Source organism: Phaenicophaeus curvirostris, chromosome 3 (assembly GCF_032191515.1).
Source record: "Phaenicophaeus curvirostris isolate KB17595 chromosome 3, BPBGC_Pcur_1.0, whole genome shotgun sequence".
Classification (NCBI taxonomy): Eukaryota; Metazoa; Chordata; class Aves; order Cuculiformes; family Cuculidae; genus Phaenicophaeus; species Phaenicophaeus curvirostris.
This window is the reverse complement of record NC_091394.1, coordinates 78,274,911-78,299,334: the sequence shown is the minus strand read 5'-3', so window position 1 is coordinate 78,299,334 and position 24,424 is coordinate 78,274,911. Positions and strand designations below refer to the sequence as shown.

Sequence of the window (24,424 nt, the reverse complement as noted above, 5' to 3'; positions counted from 1 at the left end):
CTAATGTACTTGAAAGATACATAGCCATCTTAAATATAGAATTCTATCTTTGCTGGCTATATTTCTGCAGAATTCAGTTCTCATTTAAATCCTTACATAAAACATAAAAGCACCAACAGAAGAGACGCACTGCTACCGTAAAAATATTAATATCCAAGAGTGCAATTATAAAAGTACCCCAATGAAAAACATGCAAATAGATTGCTGACAGCATAAGCATAGAAATGGTGAAGCAAAAAGGTTTCTTTTCCACTTACCTAGCGTTGTTCAACGTTTGTCCAAAAAGATCATTTTGTAAAATATTTGGAGGGGATGAGAAAACCCCATGAAAATGAGATAAAACAGAATTGCAGACCTGGCGCAGTGTCTCAAATTGCATTTTCTCTCTTTCCTTCCCTTCTATTTTTCTTCACCACCTGTCTTAAAAGTCATCTATTTTGCACATACCGTCAAATGCAAACATGCCAATCAAGTTCCATATTTCTCCTGATCTCTGTAAAAACTGTGCCTAAATGAGCAGGGGCTGATAGCTAATTGTACAGTCATTATTCTTCTAATTCAGTCGTAGAAGATTTAGTACCCGTGTGGCTTTCTCCTGACTGTAGCAAGAATTCTAAACAGCAGTAAGCTTTTTGGGCATTCCCAGCTGAAGTGTGAAGCTGAGCTGCTTTCATGTACTCTACTCATATTTCTCTAAGCCTATTAAAAACACGCAGTGAATAGATGCTGTCGTCAGGAGTTTCAGCACATCTGGCTGCCAGCAATAAAATCTCAGAAGTAAAAAAAATGAGGACAAGGCATCGCCACACTGTTACTACTGTCTAAGAGGAGGAGGATTTCTGCATCTTCCCCTCCTCCTTCCCTCCCCTGTAAAAATGATTAACATCGGTGACAGTGTATTTAGGTCTTTTTTTTTTTTTCTAACATGTAAAGGCAGGTCTCCAGAACAGAAAGACTACTCTAAAAATATTCTTCATACAATGAAGATGCACACATATACACACACATAGCACTGAGACTGTAACAAGAGACCTTTTGTCTCATATCTGAAAAGCTATACCATACCTTACATGAGATAACAGGTTTTTCATTGCAAACATTTAAAAGTAATACCAAACCATGGCTGAAGCAAACAGTATAAATTCTATACATAGCTGCTCTGTTAGGCACTGTACATACAGCATCAAGGCAATTTAGCATGCAGACTTGAGAAATCACTAAAAGGAACGGTTGCATTTTATTTATACCACATTTCAAAATAAGAAGTCTTTGGCATTTTTTAGAAGTTTATTACACAGAACCAGCCATGACAGAATTAAGCAAAATCAAGCACTTCCTTAGATGCTCCATACCTGCTTCCAGGAAAACCCACTGTTTTAGGAGCCTACGTCTCTAGCAAACATACAGTATAGGAAGTCAAAAGGCAAGAAGCAGCATCAGTCATCTAATGGAACACAGTGAGATTCTGCAGCATAATATGCATGGTGAATGCCATTAAGTGTAAGGAAATAAGTGTTTCTGACTACAAAATGTATTTTTCCTCTTTTCTTTCAATGCTTCTGCCAGAGGATAATATTACATAACATTACAGAATACATTCTGTCATTGTCAAGTTGAAAAATAACAATTAAAACGATTTTCCTTAGAATCTCTCATTTTCTATCCACAGCTTAACACTAATTACAAAATTTCCAAATAAACCAAACAGAGAATTAGGACCATTATTAAAGCTCTTGCACTGAAAGTGATTTTAATTCCAAAAGATATGGAAATAAGCAACCTTTCAGCTAATTAAAGTGTTGCATTGATGATGTGCTCAGAAGGGCTTCTTTGGCAAAGAAGGCTTCTTTGGCCAGAAAGATGGCAGCTACAACTCAGATTTTCAAATTAAAAAAAAAAAAAGAAAAGTTAATCTCCAGACCCTCCTAAAAGAGACACGGAAGCCTCATTACCAACACCCATGTTAAATATTAAAAAAGAAAACAAAACAAAACGAGAAAATATCTGCTAATAAAATTGTTCCCAAAACTTGCGTGAAAACCTACAAAGTACTATACAAAGTATTTTAAAATGTCTATTTTTATACCTGTTAGCATACCGTGCATTATGGAGATACTTGTAATACATTTGAGGAATGTATTACAATTTGTGGCAAAAAGTGTGAGGCTGTATGTACGGCAAAACCAGTAACTGCTAAGATCCTGGAGTAGGAGGTAATGAGTCTTTATGGCTACCTTGCTGTAATAAAAGGAAAACTTAATACCTGATAACCACCTTGCCTATGTTACAGAGAATTAATGTTTGCCATGTAACAAAATTTATCTTCATATGAATTCTACCAAAAAGACAAAATTTTCTGCTGCAAGAAACAGAATAATCTTGTTACAAATTATTCCAGTAATTAAAATAATTATAAGTTTCATGTGCACTATTTAACTTTTTAGAGACAAAGTTGACCATGGAGCAGGTACAAGACCAACATTTTATCAAGTATTTCAATTATATCACCATTTTGGTTCATGCCTCCTGAATGGTCATTAAAGCCACAATGTTTCCATAGTCGCTGCAAAGGTCTGAACATTTTACATTCACTTTTCTATGCTTTAATTTTCAGATATTTAAAATTAAAGTTATGACACAAGTTAGGTTTTGGGGTTTTTTTTGATAAATTGTTAAAAGCTCCACTTAAGAATTCTGGAAAAGACAGGAATTATTATTTTTCCCTATTTGATATTTAACTTCCTTATACTTGAGATCTCCTACACTTGAGATCTCTTTCTCTCTTTTTCGGGTCACTCACTCTACAACTTCAAATATCCATACCAGAAGAAAAGAAGGTCCTATGCGCACAGGCTTCTTTCCAAAACACCCTAACTGTGTAAGCCCAGCACCACTCAAGCACTTGAAATTCTGGTATTTCCTAACATTTGAGGGCCTGGTTTAAATAATTTTGATAGTGATTTCTATTATAGTATTTTGTTTGTTTGTATTTGCGTATATATGCATACTGTCTTGATAATTATGGTTTGATTAATAAATTTAATTTACACACCAGTTTTACAATGGACTTGATAGACACGCAGACAAAGTGCTTTGAAGATATTGCACAGAATGGGAAAAACAGGTACCACATAGTTTAAGCAACTACCTGAAATGGCTGACAGACCATTTCAAACTGAAAAGACAAGCCTGGGAAAGCACAATAGGATCCATTAAGCCAGGCTATGCTGAGATCCATCCAGATATCTATTTCTCTAGTCAAGCTGAATTTTAATAAACACCCTTCAGCAACAAGTAGCTTGGAAGAAAAGATAAGCTCCAAAGTATGTATAGACATTCTTTAATTTATAAAAAAATTCTGTTTCAAATATAAGATTAAACCTCTTTCATTCTAGAATTCAGAAAGCTCTTAAGGTAAACCTATTATACAAACATGTTATCTCAAACATTATTTATAGACATTACTTCTTTATTCTAGCCACACAGAAAACAAATTTCATGGAAAGTTGTAGCTTAAACAAGGTAAAGCAATACAACTTCATTAAAGCTATACATTACAGCTTATAATGCAATGATTGTTGTGTGAAAAGAGATACCACCAATACAATTTTGGATATAATTCCATTCCAATTTACTGGATGTTACGTAAGTATATTCTGATGGAATCACAGAAGAAAATGGTAGAGATAAGTTACTTGGGCAGGTGTAAGAGTGAGATTTTTAAAAAGAAGAGAAAGTCAATTAATAGCAATTAATAGCACATAAATACCTTTAATACAGCTGTCATTGCTTTCCAGTATGCCCTTACCAAAGCATTTAGCTAAATATTTAAGATTTAAAAGATTTTGTCTGTTTAAGTATTCTCATTATGAAAACACATCTGAATAAATGCTTTTCAGACAGGTGAGTTAACAACAATAGCCTTACACATGGGATGGTGTTATATTATTACAGTTTATAGTGTTATATTATTACAGTTTATATGACTACTCATTATAGGTCAGATTAGCAAACTGATGGAGGTGGAACACGATTTTAAAGTACTAGCTTAAACTAAATTCAAGGATGGACACTTCACTACTGCAACTGAAATGCAATCAGACGTTCTTTTGAAGTAAAGCAAAAATTCATTTATATTTCATCACATCAGTGTTCAAAGACTCAGCTTCACAACAGAATTTTAGCAAGAACTAAGGCAAAACATGCAGCTGTAAATTTAATGACATAAGAATAGGAGTCATAGAAGCCAGGAACCTGAATATTTAGGATAGGGAATAAGAAAGGGATGTAGATAAAGACACAAACCCAAAAATATAAAAGTACCTAAATCCAGGCTGCAGGAAAGCATCAGTCTCTGCTCACAAATTGTAATAATGATTCCTCTCCTTGAGCTGGCACCTGAGCAGTCATTCAGAACGCACACTTCTTTTTATTACAGGAAGTCTGGCAGCTAGAACAGTGTTTAGGAACATGGAAAACTGAGTCCTAAGTTTCCTTTCAGGCTTCCTCAAATATGCCCACAAAGTCCCCATCGACACCCTACTGGCTTATTCCAAAGACACTTTGTCTTTGCTGTTGAGGCTGTTCTCTCTCCCGTAAAATAATTAAATATTGAAAGAACTATTTAATTCACCGAGTTAAACATTCATTGAGAATGGAAAAGTGATACTGATTTTATTCCCCGGTAGTCAGGTCACAGATCTACAATGGAAGATACTGAAATTCCAGCTAAGGGACCAAACCTTGTTACAGAAAATGTCCACTGAAAAAAGTATAGTAAAAAAGAGAAAGTAAATTCATCCTTGTGTTGGATGATCAGATGTTTTTCTTGTTTGCATTTTTGTCTCGCTATCTTCCGCAGTTCCCTGTTTCATTACTTCCATATCTGAGGCATGCTATCAACATTCATATAATTCTCTTTGATGGTCTTTTTCTTCTTACTCCCATTTGGTCATTTAATAATAATATATGCTCTCCTTTTAGCCTAACTTACAAATTTTAAACCAAGGATATGAGACTTAAGAATGCAGACAGTCTGTTTATCCATTTTTCTGTCCATATTACCACCTACCACCATGATTAACAAGCTTGAGGAGAATGGTTAATTTCATAGGGGCATAAATATTAAATCAGTTCAATTCCAGCAAGCTGTGTGAAAATTGGCGTCATCACAGGAGAAAGACCCAAGTCAGTGCGCATAGAGTAAGGATGGGTAGAACTGAGCTATTACCTATTGAGATTAGCAGTAGGAAGACAGTGAGAATATGGTCAGTAAATAAGCACATCGTTGCCATCTGAAGTTATCAAAAGTGATAAGAAAAGGTGCTTAAGTTATTGCGATCATCCACTACATCACAGAGGAAATTGGACAGAAAAATATGAGACACCACTGTAGGCTGCACTGATTCTAGTGCTCATGGAACCACCTCTCCCCATTGTATATAACTCCCTCATGCCTCAGTTTCCATCGGACTTGCTGCTAATGGTATCTCATGTACAAAGGACTCACCAATGTTTATCTCAAGTTTCGCCAGCAGTAATACCAAATAATGAAATAATAATTATTTCTCCTTAGAACGAGCTTTACAAAAATAGTTAATTATCACAAACCTTGTGGATACATTATCTATTAGATACTTTAGGAAACGACGTTTGAGTGATCTGATTCAGTTTACAGATAAAAATAATGTTAGTGCTCCAGACAAGATGTGTGAACCTCAATCCATTCTCTTACTCACTGTGTTTAGAGTACTAGAACTTTGCTGTTCCAAAGCCTGTTGAGCTACCATTCCTGTATAGCAGCAACTGTTGAGAAGCCTAAGTCCAGAGAAATAAGGGATAACGCTGCATACTAATAGTCTTTGGATCAAGGCCCAAAAACGCAGTCCAGAACTACACCTCTAGCACATTTCCAAATATTGGGACTGCTCTAGTGCCACTGGAAGCAGTCTGTGCCTCAGTCCTGAACTCACCCAGCAAGTACCACAATACTCTAAATGCTTAAGAGAATGCCCTGATTAATCTACTTAGATTCAAGATAAAAATACAAAGATAAGCTGTCAGTTTACATTTTGCACCTTTACAGGGATCTGGATTTTCCCATCTCCGAAAATTCTCAGAATTAATGTCATCAACATGGAGGGGAAAAAAGGCAAGTAAATGTCTATTATTTTAATGAATAACAAAATTAACCTTGACACGTACAGATTCCCAAGAAAGTCAAAGAGTATGAAATACATCAGCCCAAAATAAAGAGTCTTAATGAGAGATTTCGGACCAGCTTTGGGCTTCCTAAGCAGGAAAGTGCCACTGTCCCTAATTAGGTGTGCTGAAGCTCTGTGATGAGACCAAACAATTCATTTCTATGATTGAATGATTTTCCTGCATTTCATCATGGTCTAAGTAACTGACAGAAATAATCATGAGCCACTGATCACTATGGCTTTAAAATTTTCTAAAAGGTGACAAGCAAGTTAAACATGAGATTTTACCTGCATGCTTACTAGTTTGGAAAAAAAAAATGTATTAAAAATAAAATATTTGGAAGTTGAGTTTTTACCATATATTGACCAGTTATGGTTTAATTAAATCCTAAATCTATGAAAGAAAAAAAAAATGGAGACATCTGAAAGTTAAATGCTAGATGACTTGTTTATTCTGAATAGTTTCGGTGTTAAAATAATCTACGTTTTTGAAACTCATGATAAGACAATGAGAGGTCTTTCCTTATACAGGAAATACTAGGAAATGTGCCATATGTTCAGTTGGGAAATCCTGCTGTTAGGCCTAGAAGGGACACACACAAAAACTGGCACTGACCATACAGATTGCACATTTCAGGAGAAGCAAGATAGAGGGGGAAACAAACCAAATAAATTGCACAAGAAAAATACAAAAACTATAATTTAAAATTCTTTTTTAATTAAAAATTATAGACTATACCACAACAGTAGTATTTCTGGAAATGAATCAGTGGGCATGGCTAGGAACCAGTTATGCCTCACAGTATAATTATTTTTCAGCTATCTTTAACTAAATAACTTTGACTCATTGGTTAATTTCCTTAGCTCAATATATATTATGGCTTCTTAAACCTCTCCACGGAATTCTCTTTAATACATTAGTTGAAAGGCAATATGGGAAATTTTATTTAAATATGACAGGGCACAGAATAGTTGAAAATAATTACATGAAATGTTTAATTTTAATTATTTCTCTTATCTCTGTCATTCTCACCCTTTTGAATATTAGACAATGTATACAACTTGCATGGTGAAACAAAATCATCTGTTGCTAGAGCACACTACAAAACAGAGAAAAACCACATGTTGCATCTTTTGCCTTAAAAATATCAAAGCGTATAGTATTGAGTTTGAGGTATTTTTCCAGCAAAATTGGAATAAGACTTAGGATTTTACTATTTTGATAATGATATTATTTGTTATAGGACATATTCACAAAACCAACATTGAACACTACATTTTATGTATGTTGTTGCCTTCATCTGTTCTACAACAAAGCTTCAGTGTTTCTGCCTCACTTGCCAGATCTGAGCATTTATAAGTATTTCTTGCTTAGGGAATTCTACGCTTAAAAATGAAGATGTACTGATTTTAGGCAAATTCATAGGTTGAATTTAGGTTGTCCGGACCATCTGATCTTATTAACACGGACACCCAGGGTCATTCCAATTAAATATAGATGACTGATGTGCATAGTTCAGAAGTCTAGCTATCTTTTCCTTCCTGTATAATCAATAGAGAGAAAGAAGAGCATGTAAAAAAAAACTAAATTCATGTGACCAAAAATTGCACAAATACCCAAAAATAGATTTAATGAAGTGTTCTTCTGCTTGTCTAAGGTAGGTAGGAATGTAACTCTGTGGTTGCATTTCTATTCCTGGATCTGAGAACACTTTCCAGTTCCTGCCTTGGCTGTGTTCTGACACCATGTCAGAAAAAAAATCCAGGTGTGCGAATTCTCTCCCTTTTTCCTACACGTGTATTGTCCCAGCATACAATCCAGGCATTTGAAGGATCTGTGTGTTTTCTAGAAAAATTCTTATTAATGGCAGTTCTGTATTAAAAGAGAAACTCTAAAATCTAGGGATACATGTTTTTTAAGCCACTGCCTTGACCTAAAAGATAATTTATCTGAAAAGCTGCTGGGGCAGAAATTGCATCTGGTAAACAAAAACCTACCTATTTCACTAATAAATGCAGAAAATTCTTCATCAATCTGGAGGCCATGCATCTAGTTTGTATGACAATAATTCATACATACTGCTAATTTTTAGTCATGTCTGCAGGACTGGTAGGCTTCCCACAGATGAAACATGGTTTTCTCCACAAAACAACGCCTGAAATTCTGGGTCATAGAATGATCCTATAATCAGTTCTCTGCTTTCCTCAGAGTGTCAGTCAGTTTACCAAAATGGCTACACATCCTAAGCTTTTAGTATGAATATCTACATTTGTGCACGCTCATACATGTGGAATTAAGATATAAATAATATTTTTTAAAGTATAAAGAATACTATTAAAATGGAAGAATTGGGCAATCAGAGTTAGAAAAGGTCTAACAAACTCTTCATTCCCCTGACTGAAGGAGTAGTTGCATTACCTGACAGGAACAGAAAGCTGGTATACTCTGGCTGAATAAGCAGGGTAGTACATGTAATTCACATTGATACATCAGACTCAATAAGCAGTAGATGCTGTACCTTGCAGAGTGATTTAGAGTCATATCTTTCAACCAATTTTACCTTCAGATGACTCACAATCAATTGATATTTCTTTTCACCTCATTACAGTACATGGATCCTGCTTTATGCTTCATTTGTAGTTCTGGATGGTTCACCAATGAGATGTATCTCACTGGTGAAGAATTGCTGGCCTAGAACAGAGGTTTGATGGATTTTTGATTCAATGCATTGAAGACTTTATCAGCTACAAAAGAGATTTCTCTTCATCACCTTTCAAAAAAATAAAAGGTAATTTAAAATTTTACTAACAAACTATTATGCATTTTGAATAATGTAAAATAATTAAAACAGAAGCTGAAAATGCATGCAGTACAATTTTTCGGGCATCTGTCTTTCCTCTTTGCCACAGAATGACATATTCAAGGTGAAAGTTGATTTCCTCAGTGTTCACAGTCAGTTCATACTTATACCCTTTATTTTCCAATTTATATCAGCTTAAGAGAGGACATGCACAAAGCAGACAACAAAAGTTAAAATATATTACAATCCACTGATTAATGTAAATGCACCCAGCACAGCAATGATTTCAATATACATACTAAAGCAAAGAGATTATGTTCTCTTTGTGAAATACACAGTTATCTTCTTTGGGTGAGGTCCTTTACACAAACACTTCTTTGTGTGAGCAACCTGATCATAAAGATCCTTACTCTGCAAAAAAAACCCCAGTTACGTTGATCTTGAACTCCATGGTTGTTACAAATTGCAGAAATTGGCTCTCATTGAACTTGGAAGTTTAATTAATTATAGAAATTCCTTTTAGACACCTGGAAAATATCTTAAGTGACTTATTGCAGTATGTCTACTTCCAGATGACTGATTTGGACCCAAAAAGGCTCCAAATTTGTGTTAGGTGTCAACATGTCCAGGTGACCTGTGATGGAAACAAAGGCTAATATACGTGTAAACTATAAGATAGATCATTCTCCAGATTACAGTAAGCTTAACATTAGCCTTTTCATTTTGTGAAACAGGAGCTAAGAGAACACATTTATGCACTGACTTGTTTATTAATTTCTGCTGTTCAGTACACAGGATAAAAATTGGAGCCTTCAATATCTTGGGAACAAGTTCAAAGGGGGTAATTTATCTTCCTTGCATGTCATTAAAAGATTTATGGTCTTTTGGGTTGCTCCTATCTTCAGCTGACTGGAATATCAGAGGAATATTTTACTGATCACACACCTCTGAATTCATATCCTTTGACAGTGTCATGGAGCCTGGGTTTTATAAGCATTATGACAGTGTAAATATTTTACTTCGGAAAGACTTAAATTCAATACTGGAGTTTCATAGTAGTGGAGCTTTCAGGAGGGGGTTAGGGTTAATTTTGTAATTGATTGTTATCATAACTGCAAAGCTTCATGATACTTGGTGATAAACCTCAACATACATTTCAAGAGAGATCTCATTTCCAGAGAGAAGAAATGCTTCCTGAAGAAGTACCCATATAACACATAGAGCATGAAATTTAAAGTGCTTGTTTTGAGAGATATCTGGTTTAGTTGGCTTCACTAGGCTTAACTCTCAAAATAACTGACAGCATTTGGGAATGTCTACAAATAGGATACTGGCATTCTTATAAACACCCATAATTACTCGAAGGAGGAGCAAAGAAATAGAGTAGGTAAAAACAAATGGTCCTGATCTAAGTCAGTGCATCCGCCATTACTGCAATGTAGCCTATCATCATCCAAAATAAGTTTGTTGAGTAGAAGTGGAGGCGCTACTAGTGCTGGCCTTAATATCCAAAGTTCCAGAGTTTAGAGTGATTCTGATGTACAAAATATTCCTCTTTTTTCCACTGTTTAAGTGATATATCTTCTTTTCCTCCTCACTCTCATTCTTAGGGTTTTATAATTCACATTCTCATTAAAGGAAGAATCTCTGCATCAAAAAAAAAATCTGCTAAGTAGCAATTAAACTATTTTTGCATTCAACTTTGTTATACAAAGATCAAATTTCTTGCTTCAAATATTGATCCATATTTTTAAAAATTAAGCTAAATTCTCGAATCTTTGTGTTTATTTGAGCTACATCACATGGGTAGCACCCAAAATATACATTGTTTTTTAAGAAATGCAAACCCAAGTTAAATTGAGGTTCTTTGAAGAATTTCTTTTTGTTCCAGTCCCTGTTAGTGAATGGTACAGGAAGATGACTCATTACTTATCCATTTTGGGAATAAAATGCAATTATCTTAGCACCATGAGGGGGTGAAATTGCTGAACTAACTGTTGAGTTGTCAATTTTTTTATATTCAAGAGATGAGATTGTTGAACTTATTGTAATTCCTCTTGCAGCTTAAGTATTTTCATAGTTCTAACCGGAGCACAAAGATACAACTGAGGAAGGTCCATTTTTGTTAGTCCAGCAACTCATGCCAGAGTCAACAAGATTTAATTAAAATTAATCTACCTCTGGGAAAAAAAAATTGGGTTTGTGCACCGATTTGGAACTTTAGAATGCAATGTCCCTCTGAAGCTTCCCAGTCTGTTCAGAATTACAATGAAAATCAGATGCTTTCTACTTTGATCTCATCTGCCTTGATAGCTTATATTTTTTAAGTGATTGTGAAGGAAGTCCAGGATTTTCACAAAGTCATTACAGAATAAAACCTCTTGCAGATAAAATGCATTGTTTTCTATCAAGATACTGCCATAAGAACTGTTCTTGCTGTTTTCTTTTGCCAAAGAAAATGGGTTTTCAGCAGCAAAGTTCATGATTTGTCCTATTACAAGCTGAATTATCAAAACTTACTTTCGCAGATAAACTACCTCTAGAGACTCATTCAGGCATGTAATATCACCTGACAAAACACTGGACCAGAAATTGTGAAAACTGTGTTTGGAGCAACTTAACCTCCTTTTGTTCTATGAAGATGACACACTCGTTGAGGTCCCCAATTGCACTTTGAGGAAGCCCAGTGCTGCAGAAATGGGCACTTTCTGACATCATTTTCTAGAGCACCAGGGCATGATAACAAGGAACAGCGCCGCACATTGCAGAGGTGTCAGAACAAGTCACACATAACACAACCTACTGCATATCATGCATAGATATTACCTTGGATTTTAAAACTCCACTTTAACTTAAGAGTTACTGACTTCAGGTCACCTACATTTTCTGCTTAACTTGAAATGACGTTGTACTGTACTACTTTGCTGGAACAGGTAACTATTCCCTTACAATGTCTGTGGCTGTCTTACTTTTGTTTAGTAAAGAATATAGTGAGGCCTATTTTTACTGAAATGCACAAACATAAGATTTCTCAAAGCCTGGGAAAGTAGTGTCCACTTACTTTGCTACAAATCTGAAAGGACGCTTATGAGTGTTTGCACAATTACAGGAAATTGAGGAAGAGAGGTGACCAAAAGCTAGGCGAAAAAAAAAGAACTGGCTTAGAGAAGAAAATATCTGCCTTTAAGTGAAGGAATATCATGGATATCTCTTTGAAAACACTTCCAATGGCTAGCCAGAATTTAATAAGAACTCAAAACAGTGAGAAAATGATGACGATACACAAAAGCTAATGAGCTAAATAAATAAATAAATAAATACATTACAGAGTAGACAAAGGGACAAACAAGGATTTGCCTTGAGAAAAGGGGAAAAAAAAAGAAATGGAATAATTATGGTAAAGACAAGGTAAAACCAAAAATTATATTGCTTAATAATGTAATTTTAAATTATGAAAATATGGTAATTGTGGTCCTATTACATTTGGGGTTTATTTATATTTTTTCCTCAGACTTGACTTCATAGAATAGACTAATATTTACTAAAATTACAAACTTGCCACGTAAAAGATGAATGACAACTAAATTGCACTACAGAAGTAATTGCTTTATGATTTGTGACTTCTTAAAGGCACAAATAGAGTCAAAGAAAGAATTTGTACCAATAACAGCTATTGATTCACTTTTTTATTTTAATTTAGTCTACATAGCTATGGTAAAAAGTATGAAAATAAAAGGCCATTCATTGATTTACCTCCTGCAGATTCCAGAACCACTTTGCTGCCAGAAACTACAGAGTTGAGTTAGCGGAGTCCTTTATTAAATGTTAGCCAATTCCCTCGACTGTACTCCACAAGTGTAACTTATTCACCTTTACATACCAGTTCTGTAAATATGAAATTCAAGCAAAATCTGTTATTTATACTTCTGAAGAGAAATTAGCCTCTGAAGAAGAGGGCATAGCACAACTAAGAATTATGAATGCACCATGCTCTAATATTCATGTTTGTGCAAGGTTGACAAAAGAGCACTTTAAAAAGACAGAAAGAGATTGGCCTCATTAATTTAAAAAATAAAATTATATGTGATGCTACTCTCATTTGTTTTCTGGTATTTCTTCTTTTCAGGGTCAATTCAACAATAAGTGAAACTATATTTAATTCCATAAACGTTAGCTGCAGTTAGTACTTCAAAAATGTTCAATATTCTGATACAGCTGAGATCTGTGTTTACAGATTTAGATTAGTGGCCTTTTAGTGCACTTAAAGGCAGAGTTGTGTAATACAAAAGCATAACGCTGCAATGGAAGGCCAAACGCAATTACAAAGATATCAAATATCTGCACTGAATTTCAAGACAGTAAGTGCTAGTTTTCAGTACGCGGTATGCACCAAATATGAATAATTAAGAAAAACAATCAAGTTATCAGTAACAGTAAATAAAACACAAACATAATGTTGCAATAGAATTATTTTTGAAAACGCATTCTACAATAAATTGCAAAAATGAAATTCCCTAAAACCTACATGAGATTTTTCACTGAAGAGAATAATTGCAGCTGAGTTCAGGTAGGAATTGAATTATAGGAGGAATTCAATCTGTTACGTGTTTAATTAAAACTCTTTAATGTTTGAAAAGAAGCGCAGTAGTTTTAGACTGTTTATTAAGGTAGGTTAGTTCTGCTACATTTATGGAAGTTTCCTCTTTTCTTCTCTCTCTCTGTTATCCAAACAGATTAGCTTTCTCTAAAAAAGGATGCCAAATTGTGCCTACCATTGGTTAGAGGACCAACACTACTCTGTATCGATTGTACAGCTAGGTAAAGACTGTTTGGGGGGTTTTTTTACAAAAAAAGTATTGATTGTAATAAAATATCATCAGAAAAAAATTAAGAACAGCTACCTCATTGGGAGTTTGGTTACTTAGGGGGAAATAAAAGAGAAGGGAGGAAGGGAGGAAAGTAACTCATGTCTCAGAAAAATCTTTCTGAAATCACCATGTGGCTGCATGTGTACTGAATGTTGTGTTAGCATTGTCACTACTAACGTGAGTGGGAGACCCACAATACCACATTAGGAGAAAAATAGAATTATACAAGCTGTTTTGTTTCTCAGAAGACAGACAGTTCTGCAAAAGCAATGCAGGGAAAAGCTCCATCTCTTTTCCAAAGGTCAAAATAAAATTGAGATGCTATGATCCACCACAATCTATTAATGACATCTGGTATACCCACTATTGGTAGTCTGGGCTATTAACAGACAGCATCAGTACCATTCAGGAACTTTTTACAGACACTCTGTATGTAGGCATTACAGATGATACCAGACTCCTTACTCATCCTCATAAGTAGGTGTGGCTTAATCCTTGTCATAAATTGTTTAATTATTTTATTGAAACTTCTACACTGACTTTCTTAGACCCAAGGTAATCCTTTTCAGTAATTAAAAACTGTATTTTCTCTGGCTCCCTTGCCAAAAATCTCTGTTGCTTCTTCTGGCCATGGTAATCATCAATTTCGGTTTTTTGTCATTCCAGATTGAAACAGCAGATAAGTGTAGCTTCAGTTTCTACCTGAAAACTGGAATAGCCATGAAATATTGATCTACACTCTTAAACCTATATGTAGAGGAACAAAACAATTAAAACAGGATGTGAAGAAGAAACTTGTCTGTTCTAAGTTATTACCTCAAGAATCTTACAAAGCATACACTGCAGTGGAGGCAGCACAAGAAACAAAAAGTGAAAGTACTGAGACTACTGTTTTCAGACTGACATACTTTTCATTTTGCATCTCCAGGGTCTCAGAGTGGTGAAAAATGCCAGAACAGAAGCAGTAAGAAGAAGACAAAAACTTGTTTGGATGCAGTTTAAACAACATAAAACTTAAATCTTTTGTTAATATGTAAAAAAAAGCTGTAGGGCATCTCTAATGCCCAAATTTTTCATCCTGTTCTAGCACCACTGAAAATCAGTGGGAGATGTTTGTAGACATGCATGAAAAATAATATTGATTCAATTTTACGCTCAACCTGCAAAGCACTTGTACAAAGTACTAGAGTTACTCATTAATTGAAAGAATATCATTAAGCTTTCTCACCAGTTGTGAGGCTTTTCTACTGCTGTGGTCAACAATGTTAAAACAAATTCATGTCAGTTAATTCTTACATAAAGAATTCTAAAAAGTTTAGAGACACTATTGTCCTGAATGGACACTTCTGAACACAAACAAATCTGCACACGGCATTGTTGGTCTGACTCTGGAATACCAATTCCCTTATTTTAAACAGCCTCTGTGTAATTATTTTAATATTTCTCACTGTCTTTAAATAAGTCAGTAGGCAGAAAAATATAGGTAAAAAAGTTAAAATGCCTCTATTTTACCTGAGAGTATGCTTAGATTCCACAGGTCCAAGTAAATATTGCATGATTTTTTAAGACTCCAGGCCTCAATTCAGGTACTCAAAAGTCAAAATTGGAGGCTGCACTACAGTGTTGTCTCATAAGTATTGCAGAAGAAAAATAGTGATAATCTTGGGAAATGACCAGCTTTCAGGCTTTCAGAAATATAATAGGCTAATTCTTTAACATGACATCATCGTATTTTAAATTGCAATAAATGCCCATCAGTGATGTTTTCAGTGTCAGTTCTTCATAATCCAGCAATTAAAAAGAGCCATTTCAAAAGATATAACATGAAGCAGATGGACACACACTTTCATATATTTAATTCATGCTGCTCTTTGATGTTTCCCAACTAGCTTAAGTCTGCTTTTTCCCCTCTCTTCCTCCTTATTTTGGTCTTTTTTTCCTCTCTGTTCACACCCTGACATCCTCAACTGCAGCCCCAAAAGACAGAGCCTACACTGCCAACTCAAATTGGCACTCCTTCCAAGAACAGGAGCAAAGGGACACAGGGGACCACTTTCGTTCTACTGCCATTGGTAATGCAATAGAATAAAACCTTTATATGTGGGAAACATGTATACATGCCATAAAGAATATGCACAAAACCTGCACCTTCAGAACCAAGTAGCCTCAACAGTCTTGTTTGCAGTTCTTACCTAGAATGAAATGTATTTTCCAAACCCACCATCATAAAAATCCTCTTTCTTCCTGAGATAAAAGAAAAGGGATGATAGAAAATGAACTCCCAAAATACATACATATATATATATTTGAAAGGAGAAGGAAGGGAGGAGGGAAGAAGGATATGTTTTATCTGTCTGTTGGCCTGGAAAATAAATACTGCTGTTGTGCAACTATGCAGCTGCTCACTCTCTAAATTTGTTGTTTTCATTCTGGTTTTTATGATTTAATCTCATATCCTTGCAGTAAATCTGAAAAGGGTTCAGGCAGCTTTATTCATTAGTCTTGCTACAAATCATGATCTTAGAGATCATGATTTTAAAGATACCAAGAACCAAATCTCTTTTTATTCTCTTTTTTTTTTTGACATGGCTGACCATCTGATAGATGCAGCAACAATAAGTTGACTCCAGAAACACAAAACCAAAATTTCTCACAATATTTTTACTTTTTTTTAAATTGAATGTCATGAAAAATATTGTTGAGGACAGCTTTTCTTACAGTAATGGAATGCATGACAAATATATATGGTAAATTCAAAGTTAACATTTTCAAATTTGGAAAGAATTTTGGATTCATACAGGATGAACTGGGGGGAGAGAGGGAGGGAAGAGGAATGCAAAACATTCAATCATTCACGTCTACCTTAACTACATAACATTATTTCCAATAGGCATTAGATTAGAAATAGTTATGTCACCATAACCTTGCATTAGTAAGGTGCATGAGTTGTTTCCTACTTCAAGAGAGCTACTGCTTAAAAGGGATTGTGAAATGCCAGATATATAGAAAAGAGTTTTATGAAGTAACACCTCTGGAATGTCATAAAAGATTTACAATTTGAAATACTGAATTCATGTGTGGAAAATGACTGAAATAGCTTTACAATGGATCCTACCCAGAGCAAGGAAAATAATTATATTTCAACTTAAGCACAGCAATATTACCTAAAGATCTAAAAATTCAGGTAAACAGAATGACACATTAAAAAAGCTTTGTAGCAGCATTATGGTTCCCTGTACCCTAGCTTTTATTATTAGGATGTTATTTTAATAGGACATTACAACCATTTGCTTTGGCTTACACTTTGGAATGAAGGAATCAACCATTTTGCAACCTGCTACAAAATGACTGAAATGCCTATTCAAACAATTTTCCTACTAGAAATAAAACACAATTTATTGAATGATGAGTAGCTTAGGTATTGGGTACAGTAGAGTACATTAATTATTTCAATCAAAATAAAATTAAAAGAACCCTTTCGTAGAATCCAAATTAATGTGAAATTGGATAGTACAAATCAAAAAACTGTAGTGCATGTAGCCGTACATCTACCATCTGTACATTGCAGATCTCAGAAAGGCCCTTCTGAGTCTATGGATTGCATAGAGTAATATTTTGTACTTCTTTGATTCACATAATTTAGCAGTTTTTAGAGAATCTAGCATTACACTACATCACCATCCATACTCTGCTCACTGGGTTAAGTCTCTGAAGACTGCTACATATGGTTACATCTCAACTGCCCTTAGCATAAAATCTCCATGCAATACAAATTATACTAGTCTCACCTGAAACAATGTCAAATCTAAGGTGGTCGATTAATGAAAGCAATCTAACGCTGAATCAGTCTGTGTGCCTGCTGCCTCTGCCTTTTCCATAGTTCTACTATACATAAAGCTGTGAATATTGGATACAAACTAGAAAAAATATAATAATGGAAACTGTCCTGCTGGTGGTAAGTACAACTTGCTCCCGAATACTTTTTCATTTCTTTTTTCCTCTGTAATAGATCGAATACAAGAAAAATGTCCTTGGAGACTGTGCAATACAAAATGATTCCAAACTTTAGGACAACATATTTCAGATCAGTCAGAGATGATCTACAAACAAGTACCTATCTTCCGTCTGAACAGATTAAGATCTACTGATTGTAAATAGGACAGCTGCATACATTAAGGGAACAGAATACTAGTCTAACACTTGTAACAATAAATATTATTTTAATGAAGGACAAACCTAGTAAAGAAAATAGGAACTAAATACATTGAGCACTACTCAAGAATGAAGAGAAAAAAGGAAAACTAAAAATGAAACAGTGAGGAATGAGGCAGAAATGGCATTGATGTTTTTTAGATTTAAGGAGCAAATGTTGCCCTTTAATCTGTAACTGACTTGTCTCCAGATGACCAAGATAAGGTAAATGATACTTGATGTAAAGAACTACTAAGTAATGATAGCTGCAACAATAAAGTAAGTTGCAAATGTTCAAAAAAGTGTCATGATGATCTTCCATATAACATGTTTTTCCTCTGGGCAGTTCTTCCAGTTAATGTTAAAGAAAAAAAAAAAAAGCAAACACCCCCGCCCCCCCCCCCACCCCCAAAAAAAAAGCATAACAGGAAACATTCAGAAAAAACAACAGAAGACCAGAAGCCTTTAGAAAGAGTTATAAACAATTGCTTGACAGGAACCGCATGTTTCAAACACTTAAAGAGTTACTTTAACTTGATCAATAATAATAAACAGAACATATATGAATTTATAAATTTTAGTATTAAAATTCTATTAAATTACACCAGTTTCAGTCCTTCTCCCCTGCTCCTTAGCCAGCTGTATTCCACAAAGGCCATGCATATAACTAAAGAACACTCAGAGCTACTAAATACTGAACCTATCAGCTGAAATCAGAGTAAAGGGCAACAGGCGGAATAAATGAAAAAAGGGTTAGGTTAATCACGTTCAACTTGTTCCCAAATAAGACCAAAACCAAGAAATAAAATATGTTGGAATACAAGAGGTGAGGGAAAGGAAAAACAATTTTAACTGTATTAGCAAGAAAAGATAGTATAGCTGTCTAACTTGTTTCAAGCTTGGAGAATAAATATTGTAATGAGGTCATAGCTGGGCAGCAGAGGAAGGGTGGCAGATTATACTGCTCTGGCTGCCAGATTCCAAGGCAGGTGGAAGTCTTTGGGGGAAGAGGGAATAATTTCCATGGAAACACGTGAGCAATCTCACTCCCTCCTTACCCTTCCCATCATATTTAAAATTCTATTCTGGTCTCGCTTACAGAGAAACTAAATTTATTCAGTAAAAGGGTTTTTACTTTTGTTTTCAAGTAAAATGTAGTTGCAGAAGCTGATAGTCTTCTGGTGTATTTTGGTACAATTGCAACAAGAAAAAGGGAGGGAAGGTCCCGCTCCAATCTCTGGTCCTATTACGCTAGCACTGAAACAGCTGCAGTTTCAACCAATACCAACTAATGCCTATATAAACCAATGAAGAAAAAAATTTTGCACTAATGACAAGAATTAACAGCAAGAAACTGTGAAACCATGAAAAAACTCAGGTCAACACACAAATCTCTCACCATCTTCAATACTATCCACTATCTTCTATTAACCTGGCTTTTTGCAACCTACTTTGGATTACTAAGATTCTGCTATAAATTTAGTGGTCACAAAAGAAACACAGTAGCATTCTGTACAGCACGAAGACTGTGATTCAACACAGCTGCAAGCACACTGACAAGCTCTCTAACACTGAAAATGTCATTTTCCATGTTTGTCAAGAAGGAATGAAGCACATACATTGTCCATGACCACCTGAGTACAATAAAAGGCTCCTCAGCTGCTACTACTCATGCTTTTTTTTCAAAAAGCCTAGTATGTATTTTGTAGGCTAAAGAATAAAGATAAAATAAAACTTAAAAAGATAAAATAAAAAAAAAATAAAAGCTTAAATGCAGAGGAACTTATCAGTTCTAACAAATATTTAATACTTTCTTACCTGTCTGATGTTGTGTCATCTGTTACTTGATGCTTTACTCCTGAGCCATTCTTAATTGAGTCTTGTCTTGTGAGCCCTTGAGGTCTGCTTTTGTCCAAAACTTGTGTAGATATGTCACCTGGTTGTCCTTGGTATTGTGAATGCTCCTGCAGCTTTGCTTTTTTCTCTTGAGGTGCTTCCTCATTCTGTAGACCTCTAATACCTTCTTGATGAGGCTGCTGTGGTGCATTTGATCCACTATTATAGAACCAGGCTCCTGACTTTGTGAGGATTTCTTGTTGTTTTCGGCACAGGTTACATACCCACATTACCTGTTCAGACATATTGAAATGGAAAATCTCTTAGCTTGTGAACACTGTATACAAAGTTTTAGTAAAGTATACACAGAACAATTGTTGCCATTTCCAAAGGCAGAAAGACTACTACTTTAGTTCTTTCTATTAAAATAACAATAGATTAGCCATAGCACAATAAAGTATGTCTGTAGAACCTTGGAGTAAACTGTTTTAGAAAAAAATACAAACAAAAAATACTTCTATTCTACTTTTGCTTCACCATACAAGGGAAAACCATAGATAGGATTTATATACATGAAAAAGATCTATTTATTGACATTCTGATGGCAGTAAATGTAAGATTTGAAAGTGAAGCCTATAGGCTGGTGATGATAGGATGATAGAAAAGAAGAAAGGATTAAAAAAATAGTTAAACATTTAATCCATTCTCTTACTAAGTCTGACTAAGGAACTTTGGAATAGATCTGCTGTTAACAGGTAATTTAAAAATTCTCCAAAATGTTCTGCTGATTTACTTCAGTGGTGGTCTAAATCTTATATTTACATGAAGAAGCTGACTTCAAGAAGTGAGTTGGTTTTCCAAATAATTATAAATTAAAGCCATTTTATAAATAAAGTAGAAGAATATATAAGGTGATGAGTGTCTCCACTTCATAGCCAAGACTGAGCTTTCAATGTATGCTTACTAAATTATTAAAATTTTTACAGCATCCCAGTTGTGAGATCCTGCACAAAGTAATGAGAGTTTTTAATACTCTAAAATGTACTTGCTTGCAAAGCTTTTGTATCCAATCACATGGCAGATCAGGAAATTACCAATGTCAGTTATCTGTAAGTTAATTTCACATTCAGTTCTAATGTTATAAGAGAATAAATCAGGATGCAACAAATCAAATACAAGAGACCAGTTATTAATACAATAGCACATTCAAACTGGTTATTGTGTTTTCTTAAAAATTTTATTGTAGATAAAATTAATTCACCACAAGTTTAGTCCTTCACTCCTTAATCTTCATTATTTTTTAGCCTTAACTAAGCTGTCCTGTTCTATATATTTTTGGCCTTATATTGTAGACAAAATTTTATCATTTTTACTACATGTTCCTTGAATGTTTACACCCAGCCTTCAATCTAGTTACCATCCATCCAGTTCTAATCCTACACCACGCTGCCTCTTTTTCAAGGTTTTTACAGTACAGGATATTCAAAGGCTTACATTAATGATCTTTATTCTTTTGATGCAGCTAGCTCAGTTGTTGAATCACAAGGAGAAAGTGGTTTCTACCTCCACAATAATTCTAGCTCAGTCCACTAGAAAAGGTTTCAGAAGCTGAAATCTGTATCTTGCTTCTCTTCTCCAGGCAGTTATTTAATAGAAAATTTGGGCCATGCTGTCTAGACAAGTCTCACCAAAAATGTTTTGATGAAAGCTTCATATAGAAGGCTACTTGGATGCAAGGTTCGTACTCAAATTAAACTCACTGCCTCCTTCACAAACTGCCAGGCTCAAGCAGGTATGACATGTCCATTTAATGGTGGTAATACGCTCCATCCTGGTAAACTTCCTTCTTAAGTTTTGATAGTGCTCATACTCCATCTGAAGAATTGATGAACTCATATGCACCATAAGAACTCCTGTTTGCTTCTTTCAACAAGACAGAATAAACTATCAAAGCAATGAGGGTAAAAAACAGAGACCACAGAGACCCCCTAAGTAGCATCTTGCTGTCTGAAGTAGGTTAGTTGTCCTGAAGACAAAGGTCAACACTGTGTATGCTTCAGGACTGGCTGTCATTCAAATACAAATTTAAGAACAGGTCTGTTTTACCTTTTAATTAAGTTAGAAAGTACACTAAATCTCCAAACTGAAATTTCAGCACCACAGACAGAGGTATTTTGGTCCTCTTTAATCAATAACAATTAAAAGCCTTTAATATTTCTGCTTGGTTTGTACACACCTGAAAGAAGTTCTCAACTTTCCATATATGTGTCATCACAATGAAAGGATTAGATCTGAAACAATTATTTAAGTGTTCAAATATATAACAATTTGAATGATTACAAGATAAAATCCCCTAAAGTTTTTGTGCGCTACTTTTCCTTCTATTTGTGGATGTTAAAATATCACAAAAACTACATATCACAGTCTAAGCACTTGAGCAACTATGTCCTTGGCTGACAGCCACATTTTGTCCCAGGACAATGCAGTCCAGGATGACCAGAATTATTCTGTTCTACCCAACAGAATGAGAGGTCCTTCTGAATGAATGTAATTTAATATCTACTCATCTAAAAGTAGAATCAGCAAGAATGCTTCTGATCTTACTTCTTTGCCATGACACAAAAAAACGTAGTGATCTATTTCAGCACAAGTCTCAGTTCCTGCCAGACTAGGTAGGTGATTATGCAGAACACAACAGAGCAGTGCAATTGTCAGTGCCATGAGACCCATATGAAACAAGCAAAATTTTAAAATTAAAGTTCTACCAAGCCCAGTCCCTGATTAAAGATGCTTTGTTGTCGCTATCTATGGTGTCATCATCTGCTACTTTATTTCCATCTCTACAGCTTGGAAGTTGTTTTTCACTGACTGTTAGCAACACTTTAAGGAAGACATCATATTAGCTCCCAGGCCCTACAGAAGTCAAACTGGTTCCACCTGTTTATCTGTTTCCATTGTGCAGTGTTTCTTACAGACTACCAAAGTAATTGTGTTGCACCTGCAGGAAACAGTATGAGCACTTAAACTGAAATCATCTCATAAGACAAAGAAAATATAAAAATAAGAAAAAAATAAAGTATTTCATGTTGAAAAAATTCAAATACACAGCATGAAAAATGCACATCTTTTTATATTATGTAGATTTTTTCTGCCTTTCTAAGACTCTTTCAAAATATTTATAGCTAACAGTTCTGATAAAGCCTCATCTCCAATGTGCTTCAAATGTGCAGACTTCTATAGTGTTGACCCAAGCAATTATAATTTTAGCTTCAAATAATCACACAAAATGAGCATAACAGCAACTGTCACGCAAACAAAGAAATCTATGTGCTTTCTGTGAGCATCAAGAAATTAAAGCCCTTGATCAGCATAGGCCTAAACTGACTTCTCTGTCTTATTATAACAGGGAGAAGAATTCTTGCTCTTACTCTTAAAAAATACTAGTAATTTACAGTGCAGATCTCTACATTAAATGACAGATACACATGTAAGACAGTGTTATAGGAGCACAGATGGGAAGGTGGCGTATTCCTGGACAGGATTTCTCCTCGTGCCCTCAGGGGCCTCCAACAGAGCACCGGGCAGCTCACATACATGCAGAGCAGCTCTGTCCCTGCCAAGTCCCCAGCAGGACATAGCATTTCATGTAGATGTGACAGCAGCACAGCATGGGGGACAAAGCAACTATACAAGTGGGTTGGATGCTTAATACGTGCAGTTTGACATACCTGCAAAGAATCACCATGGGCTTGCCTTCTAAAACAGTAATTATAAAAGGACTAATTGTCCACATTAGAAAACTATATTCTAAGATAGGCACACTCCCTTCTACACCCATTTTTGACTCTCCTAACCACCACTTTGAATTATTCAACAGTCATTAAAACATTTTTGTACAAGAACAAGAATTGTGTTGCAGTTTGTGGGTGTCAGCTCTTCTCAGCATGCGAACACTGCCAATTTGAAAAGTAAAAAATGGGTAAAAATCTCTTCTCCAACATTTCTAATTATTATTTAAGTACTAGTTTAGAACTAGAATCTACAGAGCTAGTGGTACTGTAGCGAGATGTGCGGTTCAGTACCAAAGGCTGAAACGCCATCTAGTGCCTATAATAAGAATTGCTGAAGTTCTTTGCAAATAAATTTCTCCTGTCAAGTCTGATAAATATGTTAAATATATACAACCTAACATTTTCACATTAATTCTTAATTTAATTTGGGTTTTTTAAGACAAATTTCCTTTTTTATACAACAATAAAAAGAAGTATACTGAATTTGGATAAGAGAGATGTAGCTCAAACCTTCCATGTGCTTTCCATTCACAAAGATTAATTCCATACATGGAACAACCAGGTTCTAACTAACTTGGGATTTCTTCACCTATTTTTACGGGATTATTCTATAATATGCTGTAACTTCTGCTAAAATTGCCTAAAAGCTTTCATCACATATTATTAACATTACATAAGCACACAAAAACAAATTCTGCAAAACCTGCAATGTCCACATAATCAGTCATTTTGCA

The 24,424-nt window shown here is 35.0% G+C and overlaps 1 protein-coding gene across 50 annotated transcripts in view; it reads right to left on the bottom strand.

Moving 5' to 3' along the window:
* Nucleotides 1–24,424, bottom strand: part of RIMS2 (regulating synaptic membrane exocytosis 2) — a 465,641-nt gene that overhangs the window by 321,302 nt on the left and 119,915 nt on the right. For all 50 annotated transcript variants that reach the window (XM_069854488.1, XM_069854498.1, XM_069854512.1 and 47 more), the window contains one exon: nt 19,882–20,192. In XM_069854488.1, the coding sequence (XP_069710589.1) occupies nt 19,882–20,192 (311 nt within the window). The remainder of the gene's footprint in view (nt 1–19,881; nt 20,193–24,424) is intronic.